We start from the raw sequence: 19,483 nt of genomic DNA, 5'->3' as shown, positions 1-19,483 counted from the left end.
AAGCTTGAGATCGCATTAAGTGGAGGAACTGTTTTGGAAGAGACTGTGGACCTGATGTCTGACAGATTACTGATGAATGAAATGAATCTTTGACCAAAATTGTATTTTTGGTGAATTTTTTAGGTGAGACTTGTAAATTGAGCCAAATTGACCAGAGTGGTTTAGGCCAGGTTCTGGGAAAATAGGCTGAGTGCAAAAGTGTTAAGCACAGGGACAACTTTACAGATGTTGCATGTTTGGTCCAATGGAGTGAAAACTAATAACAAATATTTTATAATAATAATCACAGAATGATACATAAGAAGCTGATTTTCTTCTGTATCGCCAATAAGTGTGAGTTTAATGTTTGAAGTAAATGATTTTATGAAATATCTTAAACTTTTGATAATTATCAGTTACCAGTGTTGGGTTAATGGGGTTCATACCGTGTCATGAAAGAAAGTTGAAGTTCAGTTACAGATATGAATATATAACAAGTGGAGTAAATTATTGCAAGTCTTGTGAAGGTTATTGTGTTCTTGCCTCACTACCAGATTTCTGTGTTGTAGAAGTCATATAAGCCACTTGCTTAATGTAGGTAGCAAATATCTACATTCTAAATCAGTATGATAATGCAAATTAAAATACGTAAATCACAGTCCATTCTTACACTAGTGCAGAGCCTTTTGAAGCTTGGATGTGGGGGTAAACCTAACCTGAGCTTTTGGTTGTTTCTGCCAGTCGTGGTATTGAAGGTCGCAGGATTCCTACCGCCCTCTCTGATGCCACGTTCGAAGTGCTAACAACTCATGGACACTTGTAAATAACATTATTTCATACTTTTTTTTTATTTTGCTGTTAATAATTACACTTTTTCTATTAATGCTGTTGTTTCTTATGCATGTAGATTTCACCGGTGACGTTTTTCAAGTGGTGTAATTTTATTGACTGACAGTTTGAATGGCTTTTATTTGATTTCAGTGAGACAGGTTCATTTTTTATTTTGTATACCAGAACAGGGTTCTGTAATAGATGATTTATTATACATGCTGTCAGTTTAATTGAGGTGTTTTCGTAATTTCTGCACCGATATAACAATTTAAATGTTAAATTAAAATCAGCTTTACAGTATAAATATTATCATAATATTCCATTTTTATATTGCAGGATGTCCTGATCTATATGTTACTGTGTTCTAACATTTGCAAATCTCACTCAGATTGACATGTTCAAACGGAAAACTCATACAACACAAAAAACGATACAGTATTTCCAGGCATGTAGTTGGTAGGAATGAGATGTTTAGTATAAACTATGTACTTGAAAGTAATAGGTAGGAATGCATGTAATGCCTGTAAGGTATCTATATAATGGATGTCCTTTAAACTATGTATACTTGAAAGTGATAAGTAGGAATGCATGTAATGACTATAAGCAAAAATAAAAAAGCTGTCATAGTCATATGATGGATGTCCTTCACTAATAAGATACTGCATCATCATCCAAAAGCATTTGTTTTGTTCTTGTCTTCTATCCCATGTTTGTTCATGTACTATACAGTTCCTTTGCCATTCTATGACAGCTGCATGATGTGCACCCATTTGGGTGATGTTTGCTACTTAGGCCACAGAAAATTAACTGAATGATAGTTGCTATGTTTCATGTACGATACAAGAAAAATATGTGGAAATTTAACTTTATTCTTTTAGGAATTTGTTGCAGAATTTTTACTTGATTTATATAAATATTTTGAGTATGTACAATCAGGTAATATGCTTTTGTAGTTATAATTTCACATGTGCCAAATTCATTTACTCGGTTTCAGACATACGTCCTTTTCTGCAACCAGATATGACAAGTTTATATAATATTTTGGTGTACTAAGCATTATCGTGAATATCAGTTATACTGAAGGTTATGCCTCAGTGCTCTGAATAATCCTTTAGTGAACATACTGAAATATTTCATGTTTCATGATCTTGAACAATTTGACAACTTCTAAGTTTGGAGTTTAATGCATGAAATATTAAATTGAATGACAGATACTTTTACAGTTGAATGCCAAGTGTTTCATGATTATTTCATGGCAGATTTCGTATTGAATTCAGAATGAACAGTTAATGGAAATTTGAATTTAGAGACTCCTTACTGTAACCAGTGAACTTAAAATATGCATAATGAAATGAATGCAGTAACAGCTTAAGGCACTTGCAGAATATGGCAATCTAGCAGTATGCTATTGAAGTCTTCACTTCCTTTATAGGATATTTTCTTGTATTTTGGATTTGAATTGTTTTTATGTTATCACATAATTTAATGTCCTACGAAGGTATTTGGAAACATGTTTATAAATTATAAATTAATAGTATGATCTTGTGGTTTGTATGAAGTTATGGCTCCAGAACTTTTTGGTCAGCTAAAGAGAACCTTGTTCACACAACCACAATGGCTTGTGTGATAGGTGTATAATCTCTTGAATATGAAGCACATTGTACTTGTGCTATGGATTAAATTACTGAACTGTGTTTTACATGGGTAGGTCTCAAAGAATATGTTGGCTTGTTCACCTGGATATAGTTGATCCTTCTGTGTGGTGTGTGAGAAGACAATCAGAATAGTAATTGTACTGAAAGACTTTATTTCAGTTTTCTCTTTTTTTTTTTAAGAAATTCATGTCACTATGTTGACATTACCATTCCAACTGTTTTCTTATTTTAGCTGTGGAATTGTAGGCAGAGTAAAATAGAAGTGGTTTAAATGTGTAAGTACAGAGATAAGGAAGCAGGTGACAGTACTTCTAGAAGATAGACATAATATGAGTTTTGAAATTGCGTTTTTACTGTTTACTTTTATGTGGACATCAACTTCACAGGTGTCCCAGCTATATGTATAAAACATTTTATTTTTCTTATTATTGAGATACAGGCCCTCAGCCTCACTTACTAAGTCTTAAAACGTGTTTTTTAAGATCTGATTTCCAGTGATAAAAATCATTGTCTTGAGGTACTTTAGATGGCTTGAAACAGTTTAGCAAATGAAGGATGTGTATAGTACAAGTAAAGTAACTTTTTACATTTTTTGGTATGGCGAATCACAGAAAACCGAGATTAACGCCCATGGGGATCTGTTGCGCTGACCACGTGACACCCTGTATCTGCTAAAGTTGGCACTAACTTCGCCAACAAGCAGCGGTCACTCAGTGTAGTTTGCTTTCGGACTACAGACCACGGAGTCTTTTTTTTTAATCACAATTTAGGTAGGTAAATAGGACTTGTCATGTGTAGAGATGACTTATAAGATGGGATTTGGATTGGATTTATTCCACCTTATACATTCACACAGTTCTGGACTACAGGCAGCACAGTGCTATCACTATTCTGCACACTTTCCAGTTCACTGTTATACAGGCACTAGGGTCCTAAGTCTTCACGAGCTGTATCCTGGCAGTGGGTTTATCACAGTCTCACTGCAACTTCAACTCACACATGAAGTCATCTTGGCAGCATCTCATTCCTCTCTTTCCATTTCTTACCAGCGACCTTCAACTGCCATCTACAAAACTCGACACAGTTCTCGACTACTGTTCTATACTCCGTAGTACTCAAAATAGATGTTACAACAACACAGGGCTGCTTTTTAAAATCAGTATGCATAGGAAAAGTATCCAACTGTACAGACAAAACAAATGTTGGTTAATATGTAGATTTATGTGCATTTCCATAGGATATGTTTTTACAGAGGGCCTGATAAATGTGACGGTAAATCCTCTTGCAAGGGGGTTCAGTGTGGAATATCAGGGCTAAAAACATTGACCAGACAAAAACAAGCAAGAGCACACTAAGCCAGAACCAAATCAGTTTTGAAAGTATTATTGATTTTAGAGTGACTGAAGAGTGGAGGAATATATCATACTTCTGCTCAAACACTGGTATTTTCTTCAATATTCTGACATGACTATTCCCGTCTTTTACTGGTAGCATGCTGTTTTCATTCTCTTCAAAGTTGTATTGTCAAACATTAAAACCTAATATTTCATTCATGTTTAGGTAAAACATTTTTGCTGATACCAACCTCAGTATTTTTAGCCTGTAAAGTGAACACTGTGCATGGCTAATGTGACAACACAGGGGTACAAAGCAGTTGCCTGGTGTGGTATGATTTTTGGAGTGGCACATTCAGAGCCCAATTTTTCCATTATGCAAAAGTCATTTCTGTTGCTTCTCAATTCATAATGTGGCAGTCATCCAAACATGTTTTGCAGCAATGTGAACAAATTCGTTTTAGGAGTTGCAACACCAATGACAGTTCTCATCTTAGTGTCTGAACATTTTGTGTTATTAATTGTGATGAAGCTTTGAGATAGTTTATCTATTTTTAATTGGTTGGGGTGGGGGGCAGGATTGCTTTTCACCTTTGACAGCATTTAGACTTTTGCTGGCCATGGTATTCTGAACTTGTAATTTAATAATTTATAATTCTGTTAGGTTTTCAGGAATTGCTGTCATATAATTTTGAGATATGTGTTATATGTGATATATTGTTATGTGTTTAAACTATTGATCATGGGATATTTTACAATCTCATGCTTGGAAATGTGAGACTACAAAATATTCGCAAGTGCTTCTTAGAAGTAAGTTAAAAGTTGCAGTAAGGCAGTAAATGTAAGATAGCATGTATGATCATGTGATAAGATTGTTGAATTTAAATATCCTAACTTGATGTGTAATTATTCTTCTCTTGGATATGTCATCTTATGTGCCCCTGTGTTATTGAATGTCTGGTGTCACTGCCTCTGATGTAGCTAATGGGTGTTAGAGTCTTATTTCATATTAAGTGGGCATGAAATAGCATGAGCATCGTGATAGTATTGCAAGTGGTTTTTTAAAGGAGTTTTATGTCCTGCATTTATGTCCGTCGGTAAACTTTGAAACATTTTTGCTCTTATATGACATGGAAATTGTTATTATCACCATAGTAGAATAAAAGTAAAAAAAGTAAAGGTATCCCTGTAACAGGCTGTGGAGGCCCATAGGGTTGTGAGATGTTGAGGTTCCCACATTTTCCAGACAGTCAACTCGTAGATGGCAGTAAGGTCGTCAGCCTTATGTGCCGGCCGCCCTTTACCCCCAAGAATATTCCTGGTACTCATTTCTGTTAGAGGCTGAGTCAACCCCAGGGCCATATTGCGGCTGGAAGGATTAGGTAAATTGAAAAATCTACCTCATTGGGATGCGATCCCATGACCTTCCGGCTAGTTGCAGAGTGCCTCAACCAACTACGCTACCACGTGCCCCCATTAGTAGAATATAAATTTCCTTATTTTGTTGGTATGTGGGACTCAGATGAAAAAAACACACAAAGGAAGTCTGTTTCTCTGAAGTGGTGATATGTGCCTACCAGGTTACATAATGTTATTACATAAAAGATCAGCTATAAAGATCTAGGTAAATAAGCTTTTGTGTGTATACATATGCACCAGATTGAAAACTGTTGGAGGTGAAGGAAGGGGAAGACATGCAGAAGAATTCATGCTGGAGCTGGCTGCTCTCAAACCCAAGACCTCTGCTTGGAACATTATCATCTTATCTCTAGCTCACCAGGTCCACTGTGTTAATAAGACTGTGTATGTCGATGTACGTGGTAGAGTCATTAAGTTCGTGGAATGTGGTTTTATCACATCATATTACAAGGTATTCACATACACTTACGCAGATCCACATTGGCCCTCAAAATAGTTGCTGTTGGCCGCTATGCAAGTCTGCCAACGTTGATATAGCTGTCGAAAACATTGCTGAAACATATTGGCAGTAAATTCCCATACGACACTTTGTGGCCATTCCACGACCTTATTGACTGTAGTAGTATATGTATGTGTGTTATTTAATGAGGTGAAAGCAGCAGGCTCAGGTAACACACATGTTCAGAGATTCAGAAATTCAAGGTTTTGAATTTTGCCAATTCTGATATGAAAACTGATCAGAATCCCTTTGGGTTGACTGATGGTTATGTGTGTATACCGACAAATGCTTTTTACTTCATTATGAAGTATATAAAGAGGAAGAACTTTACATCCAACCGCTGACTTTCTTGGATGTTAAAGTGTTAAAGTAAAGCAGTTTTGTGTTTACCTCTACGAAACATATTTTATTTTCTGAGAGAAGAGAAGCATCTATAATTCTACTGTTTATTGCTTCTCATGGAGGTTCTTTGTTCATACATTACAAGTGTAGGTAAAATATTTTATGAAATTTAAGTTTAAGTTTAATAATTTAAATATTTGTGGTATTCTGGCTGTCAGTATAATAGTAAAAAATAGCCAATCATTGACACACAACAGGATGCAAACAAGAAAGATAATTTAAATATGTATGTATGTTCCTGTCAGAGGAAGTCTAAAAAGGAAGTGAAGGAAGAATAGCACACTGCTGTAGGTACATCATATGGTACCATGAAACTTTCTCATTTGTTAACCATTGTCATTCCAGAATCAGTTAAATCAACAGAAAAGAAAGAAAGACATAAGAGTGCCAGTGCTGATTATACTGATATCCTGCACCCAACGTGTTTGTCAGTTTTGACTGACACTCCTATTCTGGAGATGGGATTGAGAGTCTGTGCCATCTGTCACAGAAAATATAAAAGTTTTGTTCCAAAGAAATTTAATAAAAATTTAGATCATCAACAAAATTTCAGTAGAATCTTTCATGGAGGTGTCACTTTAAGTGTAAGAAGCTGGTCATTAAGTTGTTTTATGATCCTGTTCCAACTGCTGTGTCACCTTCCCGGTACTTTCATGACATTTGTCTCGAGAGACTGAGTGCAACAATGAAAAATCTGTGAAGATAGCCAGTAACACATCTGAGTTTTGAACTCCCAAATAGAAGTGCAAAGGATTATCACCTGAGTGACCTGATTGGGGGTTCTAAACTTGGGTTATGGTATTTTATAATATCATTGTTGGTGAAGAAGCTATTGAAAGAAGTCTTACCTGTATTTTAGATTTTAAGTGACACTCCATTAAGGTAGAATACATGAGAATAGAGGTGAACTGATTAATAAATATACTTAATTCAGGGCAACATGGACTTAATGCTGTAAGTATTAACATTTCTGAATTATCAGATGTAAACACTTTGAATGTAATGTATGACTGTGCTAAAAGGATCTTCAAGAAATTGGATTTTAAGATGCTTACTGGAAACATTGTGATGAACGGTGGGCTTCTGGTGAATGTGGTGATAAATTCCCTGGACCCATAGAAGGAAATTCCTGAATGAACCGAATAGCTGACAACTTTTCAATTAAAACCTATCACCATCACTATGTACTTAATTAATTATTTGCAGGGCCAGGTTAAGAGCATGTAGTATTGAGAATTGTCATTGTTTGTACTCATCGTTTAATATTCTTTGGGTGATTCAGAGTGAGATGGGAATGTCATGTAGCGTGCATGGAAGAAAAACAAAATTTTGGCTTGAAAATCTTAGGGAAAGAGGAAGACATAGATAGGAGGATGATATTAAAGCCGTTACTAAAGAAATTAAGTGTTAAACTATGGCGTGGATTCAACTGGGTTATGATAGAGTTTAGTTGTTGCTTTTGTGGATACGGTAATGAACCATCAATTTCCATTAAGGTTTAGAATTTTTGGAACAGTTAAGTAGTAGCATAGTTGGTTGAGGCACTATGCTACAAGCCGGAAGGTCATGCGTTCGAGTCCCAATAAGGTGGACTTTTTCAATTTACTTAATCCTTCCAGCCGTACTATGACCCTTGGGTCGACTCAGCCTCTAACAGAAATGAGTACCAGGAATCTTCTTGAGGGGGGTAAAGGGCAGCTGGTGCGTAAGGCTGACAACCTTACCTCCATCTGTGAGCCCATTGTCTAGAGAAAATATGGGAACCTCGATGTCTCACAACCCCAGTAGGCCTTCACTTCCTGTTACAGGGATAGCTTTTACTTTTTAAGTAGGTATCAGTTTTCAATGAGTATTGTGTACCACAAAGTGGGTTTGCTAGCCAGTTGGTAACATAACCCACACTTCAATTCTGTATCACTCTTTGTGAGCTGATACTGAAAGGAAGTGTTGTTCAATGAGTATGCAACGTTGTTATGCTTTATGTTCACAGCCCTCATGACTCACGGCCTAGCTCACCTGTGCAGTCTGATACAGAGTTTGAAATTAATCGTCAGTCAAAAGCTGTAGGCCCAACAGAAGAGGAAGAGGCTGGGAAATCAGCTCTGCATGGACAGTCATGGAGGTGGGGTGAACTTCCTTCACCCCCTCCTCGTCCTCTGCTCACATCGCAGGGTTCACGGACCTCTCTTAGCAAGATGGAGCTTGCCGATCCTGAGCCAGTCTCCAGTGATGAAGAAGGGAACAAGAAGCAGCAGGAAGGTGAGCACTTTCATGTATTAAACTGTTCACTGTACAAGTTTTACTATACTGAAGTTGTCTGCTTTTAATATTCATCTTTGTGAAGTCAGTGGTTGTAAAAGGGTTCAAGGGAAAGGTAAACTTGTCCCTGTTTTTAAGCACCATACCTTGAAGATGTATGGGGAATGGAAGTAAAGCTTCACACATTCCTGACTTCTGCATTAAGTGGAGGTGAGTGTCTGGTTTCATGCTCCAGCCACTTTACCTGCAGGGAAAGGGCCCCTTATTCCTATTTAATGGGAGGCTGAGTGGGATCTGGATGTAGGGGCAGGAAATGAATTCCTTCATCTGAAGGGAGTTGAATGATATTACTAAATGGCTAAACTGACTGAAGATGTAATTTTTATGTAATTGTGAGTGATAACATGCTGCTGAAGAGAATATTTGGGCTTACGATGGAGTAAATAATGAGACACTGGAGACAACAGAATTAAGAGCTTCATAATGTATGTTCTTCGCCGAATATCGCTACAATAATGGAATTAGGGATGTAGCAGACATGAATTAGATGAGATATACATTGCAGTATTTTGACTGGATAACTGGAATGGAAGAGGTCATTTGGAATATTTAGGCAAAGATGGGGGATAATGGGGCATGCGGTAGCATAGTTGGTTGAGGCACTGTACTACAAGCTGGAAGGTCACAGGTTCAAGTCCCAATGAGGTGGATTTTTTTTAATTGACCTAATCCTTCCAGCCGCACTATGGCCCTGGGGTCAACTCAGCCTCTAACAGAAATGATTGCCATGAATCTTCCTGGTGGTAAAGCGTGGCTGATATGTAAGGCTGATAGCCTTACTGCCATCTATGAGCCCATTGTCTAGAAGATGTGGGAGCCTAAACCTCTCACGGCCCAATACAGGGACACGGCCCATTACAGGGACAGCTTTACTTTTATTTTTTAACTTTTAGATGGGGGATAATATTTTAACGTGGCACTTAAAAGTGATACATGCACACAAGAGTAGAAGAGCTGTGTTTTCTGTTGGTCCATGCCAAGGAGACAAAGCGAGACAAAGTTTTGAGCATAGTTCTGTTGTGAGATGGGAGCCAGCTGTCAGTGGTGTGAACTTGGAAGCTAAAGAATCTCCACTGTTAGAAGCCATTATGAGGAAACGACTAGAGGAGAGTGTAACACTGAAAACACTAGTATGTGTGTGAGACAGTGAACTGTGAATTGTAGAGATTAGTGATGGCGCTATAATTAAGTGTAGTCACGAGTATGTTATAGTGGTCAATAAATCCAATCTCCAATCCAAAACCCCATTGTGAGTCACTCTTACACATGACAGTATGTACAGAAGTTGAGGAACTGTTGGAGGCAGTGTGTGCTCATTGGTAGACAACAACAAAGCAATATATAGAGAGCCTGTGAGTTGACACAGTAATCTCTGTTATCAGAACCCAAAACCTACCAATGTGTCTGTGATGACAGAAGCTACAACTGAGACTGATGTAACAGATTATGAAATGATAGCAAATACTTGTGAACTGTTTGTTTGTAAATAAGGTGATTCACTGTGTAATAAATTCAATTATTAATTCAAATCTGTAGTACAGTTACTGTCACATGGCTAAAATTAGTCATAAAGAAATAGGTTATGAGAGTGTCGGATGTATTCTTCTCCCTCTGATCAAGGACCAGTGGTTGGATCTTGTGAACACAGTAACGTTCTGATCTGGTTAGTGACTATTAGCTTCTCAAGAAGGATTCTACAATGTGGAATTACTAAGTTAAAGTGAAAAGTTATGAATTAAGAAATTAGGTTTTAGGTAATGGACATTTATTAATACATTATCAACAGGTAATGTATAAGACTATTGGAATCATTACAGTTACCTAGTATATGAAGTTAGTTACAGACTTTTCTATACTAACAGTATATACTTTTTGTGATATTTATTTTCTGCTGTTAACCCAACAGAGGTTAATGTAAATACCTACTTTTCTAATATTTTCATTTTTGCATGAGTACTTGCTTTGTGTGAAAATTTTCTGAAATATTGGTGGCATTGCTGGTTATGTGTGCAAGCTGGTTAATGGCTTAATTGGCTGGTTTCTAGTTTAAAGCTTATGGGTGGGGTTGTTTTCTGGAAAGGTGGCGTGTTTCCCTTGCAGTAGCAGCAGCAGCAGCAGCAGCAGCAGAGGCTGAAGCTCAGCGCTCGATGTTAAGCGGAATGTTCAGCTTCATGAAGAAGACCAAACGCATCAGGCACAATCCAGAATCAGAGGGCATCTACCTGTCAGATCTGAATGCAGATGAACTGGATCCAGAAGTTGCAGCTCTCTACTTTCCTACTTCTTATCGTCAGGGTGGGCGTACAACCTGTCTTGCTTCAGGTAGCTGCTGCATCTCCTCATAATAATACCTTCCCCCTGCGTGGTGTGGGAGCAGAATGGCTCATAACACACACACACACTTCTAGCAGCAGGTTTTAAGACACTGATGTTATGGGGAACAATCTCATGGTGTTTAAACTCTCTCTCTCACTCAGTTGCATTCACTCACTCACTCTCTCACCTACCCACCGGCACTGGTAACAGCGACAACAGCAAAGACAATGACAGAGGAAGATTGATGCAACAGAAATTTTGTCCATTCCGTAAATCCTCTTAATGAAGAATTGAACTTGTTTTCAAGCAAGTTTGAACAAAAACTTCATGAAATAAAGGCATAATGGGAAGCTCATGTTCATGTGCCCATCCAAATGTTTTGATATCTGAATTTACTCTGCATATTTCAGTCTGCATGAGTTTATATTTTGTGTGTAGGTACCTTGCATTTGAAGATCAAATCGAACCTGGCAAATTTCACAAAAATGGTTTATTATACAATAAATTAGTAGATGATATAAAATAAAGATCTCATGAAGGTCTACAGTATGTAATTGAAACTTTTTAAATATGGTGAGTGTTTTATGAAAGGTAAGGCTGTGTGCAGTGTAATGTCTGTAATGCAGTTATCATTGTACCTATATATTTGTATCTGCACTAAATGAACAACAGGCTGAATATGGCATGCAAAATAGCAAAGAATACAGTTACAAAATATGCATACTCCACTGGCATACAATATCTACCTTTATGTATAGGTTCTGTGGTAAGTGCTGCTTACCTGTCTCATCCTAATTTCTATATGGTAGTCACTAGCTTGTTACTCTATGTTCCATGTGAGTAATTCACTGAACTTGATAATTATTAGTAGTTGCATAACATCAGTTTTATCAATACTGTGTTGGACATTGTCTAGTCTAGGTGTGTTTGATATACACAGAGTTTTAGGGCTTGGCTGTTCTTCACATCCACAGCTGACTGGTCCTCATTATGCTATTAGATATGTTATTTGAAGATTAATTATGATAGTTCAGATCAAACCAAGAACCTTTTGAATTCTAGGCAAGGATGTGTATTGCTAGACCACTGGGGTAGCTTGGTTATAATATTAGCCTAATAGATTCTAAAGAGTTCTGACAACGGTGTGTAACACACAGAATTACTGGGATTTTTGCTTGGACTTTTCCCATCATCTGGTATTCTAGAAAATAAAAAAACGTTTCGGAAACTGTATGTGTTTCCATCCTTAGGTGAAGGGTGGGGAAGACACCTACTCAGTTGGGCTCCAAAGATTGATTGAGATTAGCTCTTTCTAAGGGGCCCTATTGAGTAGGTGTCTTCCCCCCCACCTGAGGATAGAAACAGATCCTGTTTCTGAAATGTCATGTTTTCTATTTTCTAGAATACCAGATAATGGGAAAAGTCCAAAAACCCAGTCATTCTATATATTAGCCTAGTGTTCAAAGTGTCCTGAGAAGGATTCCAGTTGTTATGACGGATCTTAAAATAATTAATCTGTTAGTATGATGATAATCACCTAAGGATGGGAAAAGATTCAAGCCCTATAACACTGTGTACTTAGAACAATGGGCAATGTCTCAAATAGTACTGATATTCCCATTATGAATTTGTTTTATGAAGTTTTTGTTCACATATGTTTGGCAGTAATTTTGTCCCTATTAAAACAGCCTGTTGTGTGCATACTATTTCTTTCATCTCAACCTTTGCACCTACCTTTTTTTACTATATTTATGTATACATATGTGAAGTACAAGCAAACCTGTGTGCCCATGTGCATACGCATATTTCAACATAACTGGGTTGTTCCATTTAATATTAGTGATCTAAAGCAAGTCTGATTCTATTTCTTTTTTAAGATTATCAATCAGTATGCTCATTATGGGAAACCAAATCTATTTCTACAGGATTTTGTATTCACTAGAATTATTTTGTAAGTTACGTGGAATATCAAAATAATTCAAGCATTGCATGCATTCATTCTGTTTCAAGTGTGATCATACAGAGCAGAAATCATTTCAAATGAGTTTTGTTGTTTGACTAAACATGAGTAAGTGTACTGGAAAAGCAGATATAAACATCTATATTTTAAATTTAATTTTTACGTATAAAGATGGATGAAGATATATTGTATAAAAGATTTTTTTTAATTATCAGCTAGTCTAGAAGATTATCTTATGGTTTATATATGCAAGTTATGGAATTAGACGTTTTACATGACAAATCTAAAATATTTGGGGCCATATACAGGGTGTCACAGGAGGAATGGACCAAACTTCGGGAGGGTGTTCCTTATGTTAAAGTATGCCGATATAACCCAAAACACCTATGTCCAAAGTTGAACGGTTACGGAGATAATGGCCCGAAAAAAGTGTGGTCTTCTTGCAGGTCCGCACGCTATACCTGTCAGCTGTGACTGTTATCTGTTTGTCCTTGAGTGTCTGATTCACACTAGCTGTAAGCTTATGCGATACGTACAGAGCCTACAGATTACGTTGCGGCGGGGTCGTGAATGGGTGGTAAATTAGTTGTGTGATGAGTTGCTGAAATGCCTCTTGTGTTTTCACATGTGGAATATTGTGATATGCATTTTGTGTGTGGATTTTGCGGTCGCAATGCACGTGCTGCTGTTGAAGAATACCAAAGGCGTTTTCCCGATCGAAGGATTCCATCTCGAAGTGTATTTACGCGAATTCACCAGACATTGCGTGATACTGGTTCTCTTGCAAGTGTTTCTGTGCACTCTGAAAGGCAGGATGTACGAATGATAGACACACGAGAGCACATTCTTGATATTGTTCAGTGAAGTCCGCGTCTGTCACTCGTAGACTCGCCTCTCGCATCGGTGTATCACATATTCAGGTGTGGCGAACTTTACATGATGAAGAGTTATTCTTACCATGATCAAATGGTACAACATCTGGAACCAGGCGACCATGCACAGCGTATGGATTTGTGCCACTGGATAAAAAGCTCATCCCGAACTGTTAAGCGTCATTTTATTCAGTGTTGAGGCGTCTTTTACCCTGGATGGTGTAAATAATTTACGAAATGTGCATACGTGGTTCCATAATAATCCACATGAGATAATGGAAATGAAATTCCAAAAGAGATTGTCCGTGGATGTACGTACGTTTACAGTTAGGTGGTCGGGTTTTAGCGCAGCCATATTACATCATCGCTCACCAGTCATGTGTCATGTGTAGTGTTTGGAAACCCTAAGGACAATTATGACATGGCGAGCGAGTATTTCTTACTTCAATTTTATGGCTTCACGTCACTCACAAGTTAGTTTGATGTTACATACATTATTAACATTACAGAATCCACATATTCCTGCCAGTTTTAATATGTATTTTGTAGTCAGCAAGTGTGTAACACCGGTCAAAGTTTGACACTTCTCTGGCCATTATCTCCGTAACCGTTCAACTTTGGACATAGGTGTTTTGGGTTATATCGGCATACTTTAACATAAGGAACACCCTACCGAAGTTTGGTTCATTCCTCCTGGGACACCCTGTATATGTATTAGGCAGCCATTAACAGATTGTCTTCAGAATTTGCATGTTTTATGTTGTGGATGCTTGTCTGTATAGAATTCTGTGGCTTGTTATCTGTGTTTTTCTCCAGTAAGTTATGCAAATTTTCACTGTAACCAGCTTCCATCTAACATTTTCATTTGCATGAACTTTTTTATTTAAAGATCCCAGCAGGAAAATATGTCATTATAAACAAATGTTTGTATTGCATGGTTTGTAACCAACAGCTTGGAGTTTAGTGGAACTAGTGAATATATGACAGAACCTTGTGGTGTGGTGATTAGCAAGGAGCTTGGCTGCCCTCAGTTTAATTTAACCCAAAGGGTTACTATACTGGTAGACATTTGTTTTTTTTTTTTTTTTCCCCCCCCTCTTCTCAATCTATGCATGAAGATGCTTGGATGATGTGAGGAAAGGGCTATAGGTATGCTGGATTTGAGGTTCTCACAGTGGTGATTGTGAAGAGCATTATTTTTCTGGAATGTACAGCTGTGTGATCAAGTAGACATTCACAGTTCTTCAGAGAAATGTACTGCCTTCATTTTTAGGGTCAGAGGGTAAGTCAAGCAAAAAACAGTCAGAAGTTGGTGGCAAGTAGAGCACTCTCCTGTGAACTTCTGCTGGTCTACACAGTGTTACACTCCAAAAGACAGTACTCTTCAAGTTATGTGTACTTTCATCTACATCCTTTCCAGTTTCTCATTTACAGATTTCCCATGTGATCTGTGCAGTTGAAAATGAATTATCAAATATTTTGGTAACTGGAATTTTCCAAAGTTACAAGTATCTTGCACTTTTTTTTCATACCTTGGATTACAGCCTGATTAAAGCCTTGACCCCCATCATAGAGGTTATCTTCACTATTGTCCCATTATTTGGGCAGAATAGAAATTGTGCCCACTGGCTATTTAGTAGAAAGTGAATCATCACCTTTGCCATATTGTCATTGGCCAGAATATTGAAAGAGCATTCGATTTATAGGCTGCAAACACAGCACACACTTCAATAAGCAGAAAGCAGAAATTGTGCATTATGTGCAGTCAGCTTTCGATGGGTATGAAAAATAATTTGATTAGATCTAAAAGTTTGTGATGATGGTATATCAATACAGTTATTGTGTTTGTGAATATTATCCATTGTCATGTGTTTATTTAAAAAACACATGGATATAGATACTAGGCCTCATGTGGGTGGAGTTTTTATGCTTTTTTATGTTTGTCTTAACTCTTGCAGATGGTTTATGCTGTGCTTGGTTTATATATCCTATCTTGTATTGATGCTGATGTCCAGCAATAGAGACTAGCTCTGTTGATTGGGCCAATCTGAGTAGGTTCCACCTGTAGACAGAGACAGAATCCAGTCTGTGAAACATGTATTTAAATAAAAACAGGATGCTGTATAATGTCCAAAAACACAGTAATTGTAAATATGTTTTGGCTTGTGCTATGTAATAGGCCACTCTTGTGATGCATGCATAGGATTAGAAGCTGTAAAAACATGATATCTTTTTGTCACTAAGCAACCTTTCATATATTTCGTTCATCATATTGTACTGTCCCAACTTTGTGTCATTAAGGGTTAATGTAAAACCAAGTATAATCATATGGTTTTCCTATACAACCAGTCTCATTTCTTGACCCACTAATTGTCACCTGCAAGGAAGGCTTTGCACCATGTAGTGAGTTCATTCAGTTTACTATGTCATTTTACCTGTTAAATGAGGCATGATTTAATACTTCATATGACTAGATAGCCACGATAGTAGTTCAGGCAGAGTCAGGGTTTATGAACATGTTTAAACTTAAAATACCCTGAATACAGGGTTTGTACATTTCAGACAAAGAGTAGCCATATGTGCGGTGTATGAAAGTATTGGTTGGCAGCCAGACTTAACTTAACTTTTCTTTCATTAGGTGATGCAAGAGACGAAGATGCAGAATCTGGGAATGGAACTTCACTTCCACAGTCACCACACAGTGTGGAGGGGGCTATTGGTGGGCCAAAATCCTCAGATAGTGATTTTGAGGAACCAAAACATTCCGTTTTTGAAAAAAAGTATGCATTATTAAGATGATAGTTGAAAGATTATATTATTTTGTGGATGCTTTCATATTTTTCTTCTCTGTTTTTTTCATCAACGTGGCATAATCGCAAGCTGAATTACAGTATAAGCTGTCATGTGTAGGATGTTCGGAGACTGGCCCTGAAAGAACAAAATTATAATCAAACAGGTTATTTTTAAAAGTGAATATATCTGCATTTTAGCTGTTGCACACATTGTTAGCCTAACCAATTCATTTGCATTATCTGTTACATATCTGAATTTCACTACCTATTGCAAGAGCCTGGAGTTCTGTAGTATATAAGACTCTTGCGATAATGTGGCTATGTGTGGGTCATATGGTGTGTGGTTATGTGTAGGTCGTATGGTGAGATCTCAATGTCTCTGTGTGGAGGCCTGACATCTTCTGACAGGAACATCTCAAACCCCACAGAGGACAGTTTTCTTCAGGGTCTTGTAACCTACAATGACCTGATCCAGAACCCCAAGTTGATTGAGAATCCAGATCTTGTGGTGAGACTTAACGGAAACTACTACAGCTGGAGAGCAGCTTGCCCTCTCATCATGTCATTGGTTGTTTATCATAGACCTCTGCCACAGGTACATTTAAATGTTATTTATATATAAGTTGTTTCAACTAAATGCCGGATGTCAATTCTCGCAGACACAACCATGTAAAACTAACAACAAATGTTTATTGCTCTTAGAATGGGTATTACAGATGAGTGGGGAGCTCATTTGAATGATACTGGCAGACTCCTTTCATACCAGTCTAGCCTGAGCTAGTGATGACAGTGCTATTGTCAGCCCTGTAAAGGCCCATTTGTCTGAAGCCCAGTGAAACTCTCACAGTAGCAGCGAGGCTCTTATCACAATGGGCTAGCCAGTGGTAGTGTGAAGCCCTCATTGCAGTGAACTAGCCAGCGTGGCGTGCTTCCTTGTAGCAACACGATGATTGCAAGCTGGCAGGATACCAGGCGAGGCTATGGCTGTAGCGGTGAGACTGCTGGTTGTCACTGGCAGAGGCAGGTGCTGTGCTGGTACCAGTAGAGTCGCAGCTGCGGTGATTTCTGGATGCACGCATAGCCGTGACTGATGCTAGCATGTCAGACATCTGCATCATTGTACTTTTTCTGCTAGGTGATGCGCTAACCAATGGGTGTTGGAGCTGCTATGGTGATTGCTGATTGTGTAGTGCTTGTGTGGCTGTACAGGCAGCCAGGTTGCAAGCTGCAGTATATAAATATCGTCTGTTCTTGCTGCGCTGTGGGAGTTGTCTGTTTGACTGTGGCAGGTTCCCACATAAAGTATTTCTGAGAAACTCAGTAAAATATGATTTGTGCCTCAGATGAAGTAGGAGTCATATTGTATCATCATGAACCAAAGTTGAATTTGAGTGATGCTTTTAGTATAAATGTCTGATATAAACTTTCACCACATTCCATTCATAATTTTTGGTGATGACACATGCGCATGACCATATAATAATGTATGCAGTGTGATGACTTTGCAACAATAGATTTGTATTGGCAGTAAATGAACTTGAAGAACAGTGAGGTGTGCATACTAGCAAAGAATACATTTGGAAAGTGTGTGTACTCCAGAAGAGAATGCTTCTCTTGCTGTATCTCTGGAGTTATGATTGTTATGTTGCAGGAAGTAGTAGATGCCTTTGTGACAGAATACATGCCAGTAGAGGATAAGGGTCAGAAGAAACCTAAAAATCAGCAGGAAACCAAAGGTTACTCATCCTGGTTCTACTGGCGTCGCACTTCTGCACCCAAGAAGATCTCCAGTAACCTCAGTACCAGTGATATATCATCACCAGAGTCTGAGAAATTGTCTGATGTCAAAGAGGTACATATGTGGTTAAAAATGATACATTGGAAAGTTAGGGCTCATCTTGAAAAAAAAAAATTATCTACTTTAAAACAAATGCCATATTCATCCAGCTGTCTAAATCACATGGGATACCATGTGGAGGTAAGAGAAGCTCTTTGCCATGTAGATATTGAGTAAATTGGCTTGTGTGGTAATGTTTCTGACCCATATTTGATTTGGGAGGTGCCCAGTTTGAATCTCAGCAGGAACGCTGATTATGGGATATCCTACGATTATTTCATTGTTTCCCCCCCCCCACTCCATCCAGGAAAATATCTAGTACCATGAAATATATGATTACTGCTTTTTTTCCACATCCCTCCAGTACTAAGTTACATACAATGTACTTAAGTATTCCATATCCATTAAATCGGTATTTGTATCTTTGCTTGGTAGGTTGACTTGCACAGGTGCTGAAGGTCATCTTCACCCTGTAAGCATGTATTATTGTGGTCTCACTTTTATCTTGGCATTTGAAACTAATATTATAATTAAACTCTATTGTTTGCATACAATAACAATATAGTTTGTGTAACAAGTGAAATGTCTTTCCATTCAGTCCAATGGCCATTATACTAATATTACTGTATGTCTGTGTTTTAATAACATCAGCAGTAGTTGTATATGGAGTGTTGGGATTTGGATTGACTGATTCCTGGAAGAGTATGATTCATTTATATATTCTACATCAGTGTTTTAAATGAAACGTCTAGTAAAGTCCGTATAGGTAAACATTTATGTGATAATTTTCCAGTCCAAAATGGTCTAAAACAAGGAGATGATTTATTGCGACTGCTTTTCAGCTATGCTTTAGAATATGCCATTAGAAAGGTCCAGGAAAACGAGGTGGGACTGAAATTAAATGGGACACATCAGCTCTTCGCCTGTGCTGATGATGTGAATCTTCTGGGTAATAATATAGATACCATAAAGAGAAACACTTGCTCTCTAGTTGAGGTTGGTCAAGAAATGAACACAGAGAAAACTAAGTATATGTTGCTGTCTCATCACCAGAATGCAAGGAAAAATTATGACATAAGATAGTTGACAGATGCTTTGAAAATGTGGCACACTTCAGATATTTGGGGAAGACTATAACAAATCAAATTTGATTCAAGAGGAAATTAAGAGGAGATTTAACTCGGTTAATGCTTGCTACCATTCAGTCCAGAACCTTTTGTCTTCCCATCTGCTGTCTGTAAACATATAAACTAGAATATACAAAACTA

At 37.7% G+C, this 19,483-nt stretch overlaps 1 protein-coding gene across 2 annotated transcripts in view; it reads left to right on the top strand.

Annotated features, from left to right (window-relative positions):
- The window catches only part of LOC111867931 (phosphatidate phosphatase LPIN1), a 104,824-nt gene that overhangs the window by 53,042 nt on the left and 32,299 nt on the right, over positions 1–19,483 (top strand). Inside the window, exons 5-10 of one of the 2 annotated variants that reach the window (XM_023858162.2) lie at positions 721–798; positions 8,110–8,378; positions 10,539–10,760; positions 16,225–16,366; positions 16,733–16,973; positions 18,030–18,230. In XM_023858162.2, the coding sequence (XP_023713930.1) occupies positions 721–798; positions 8,110–8,378; positions 10,539–10,760; positions 16,225–16,366; positions 16,733–16,973; positions 18,030–18,230 (1,153 nt within the window). The remainder of the gene's footprint in view (positions 1–720; positions 799–8,109; positions 8,379–10,538; positions 10,761–16,224; positions 16,367–16,732; positions 16,974–18,029; positions 18,231–19,483) is intronic. The other variant, XM_023858163.2, reaches the window with a different exon arrangement.

The sequence above is a fragment of the Cryptotermes secundus genome, unplaced genomic scaffold (assembly GCF_002891405.2).
Source record: "Cryptotermes secundus unplaced genomic scaffold, Csec_1.0 scaffold267, whole genome shotgun sequence".
Lineage (NCBI taxonomy): Eukaryota > Metazoa > Arthropoda > Insecta > Blattodea > Kalotermitidae > Cryptotermes > Cryptotermes secundus.
Note: the sequence above shows the minus strand (reverse complement) of the source record. Positions and strands in the feature narration are given on the sequence as shown.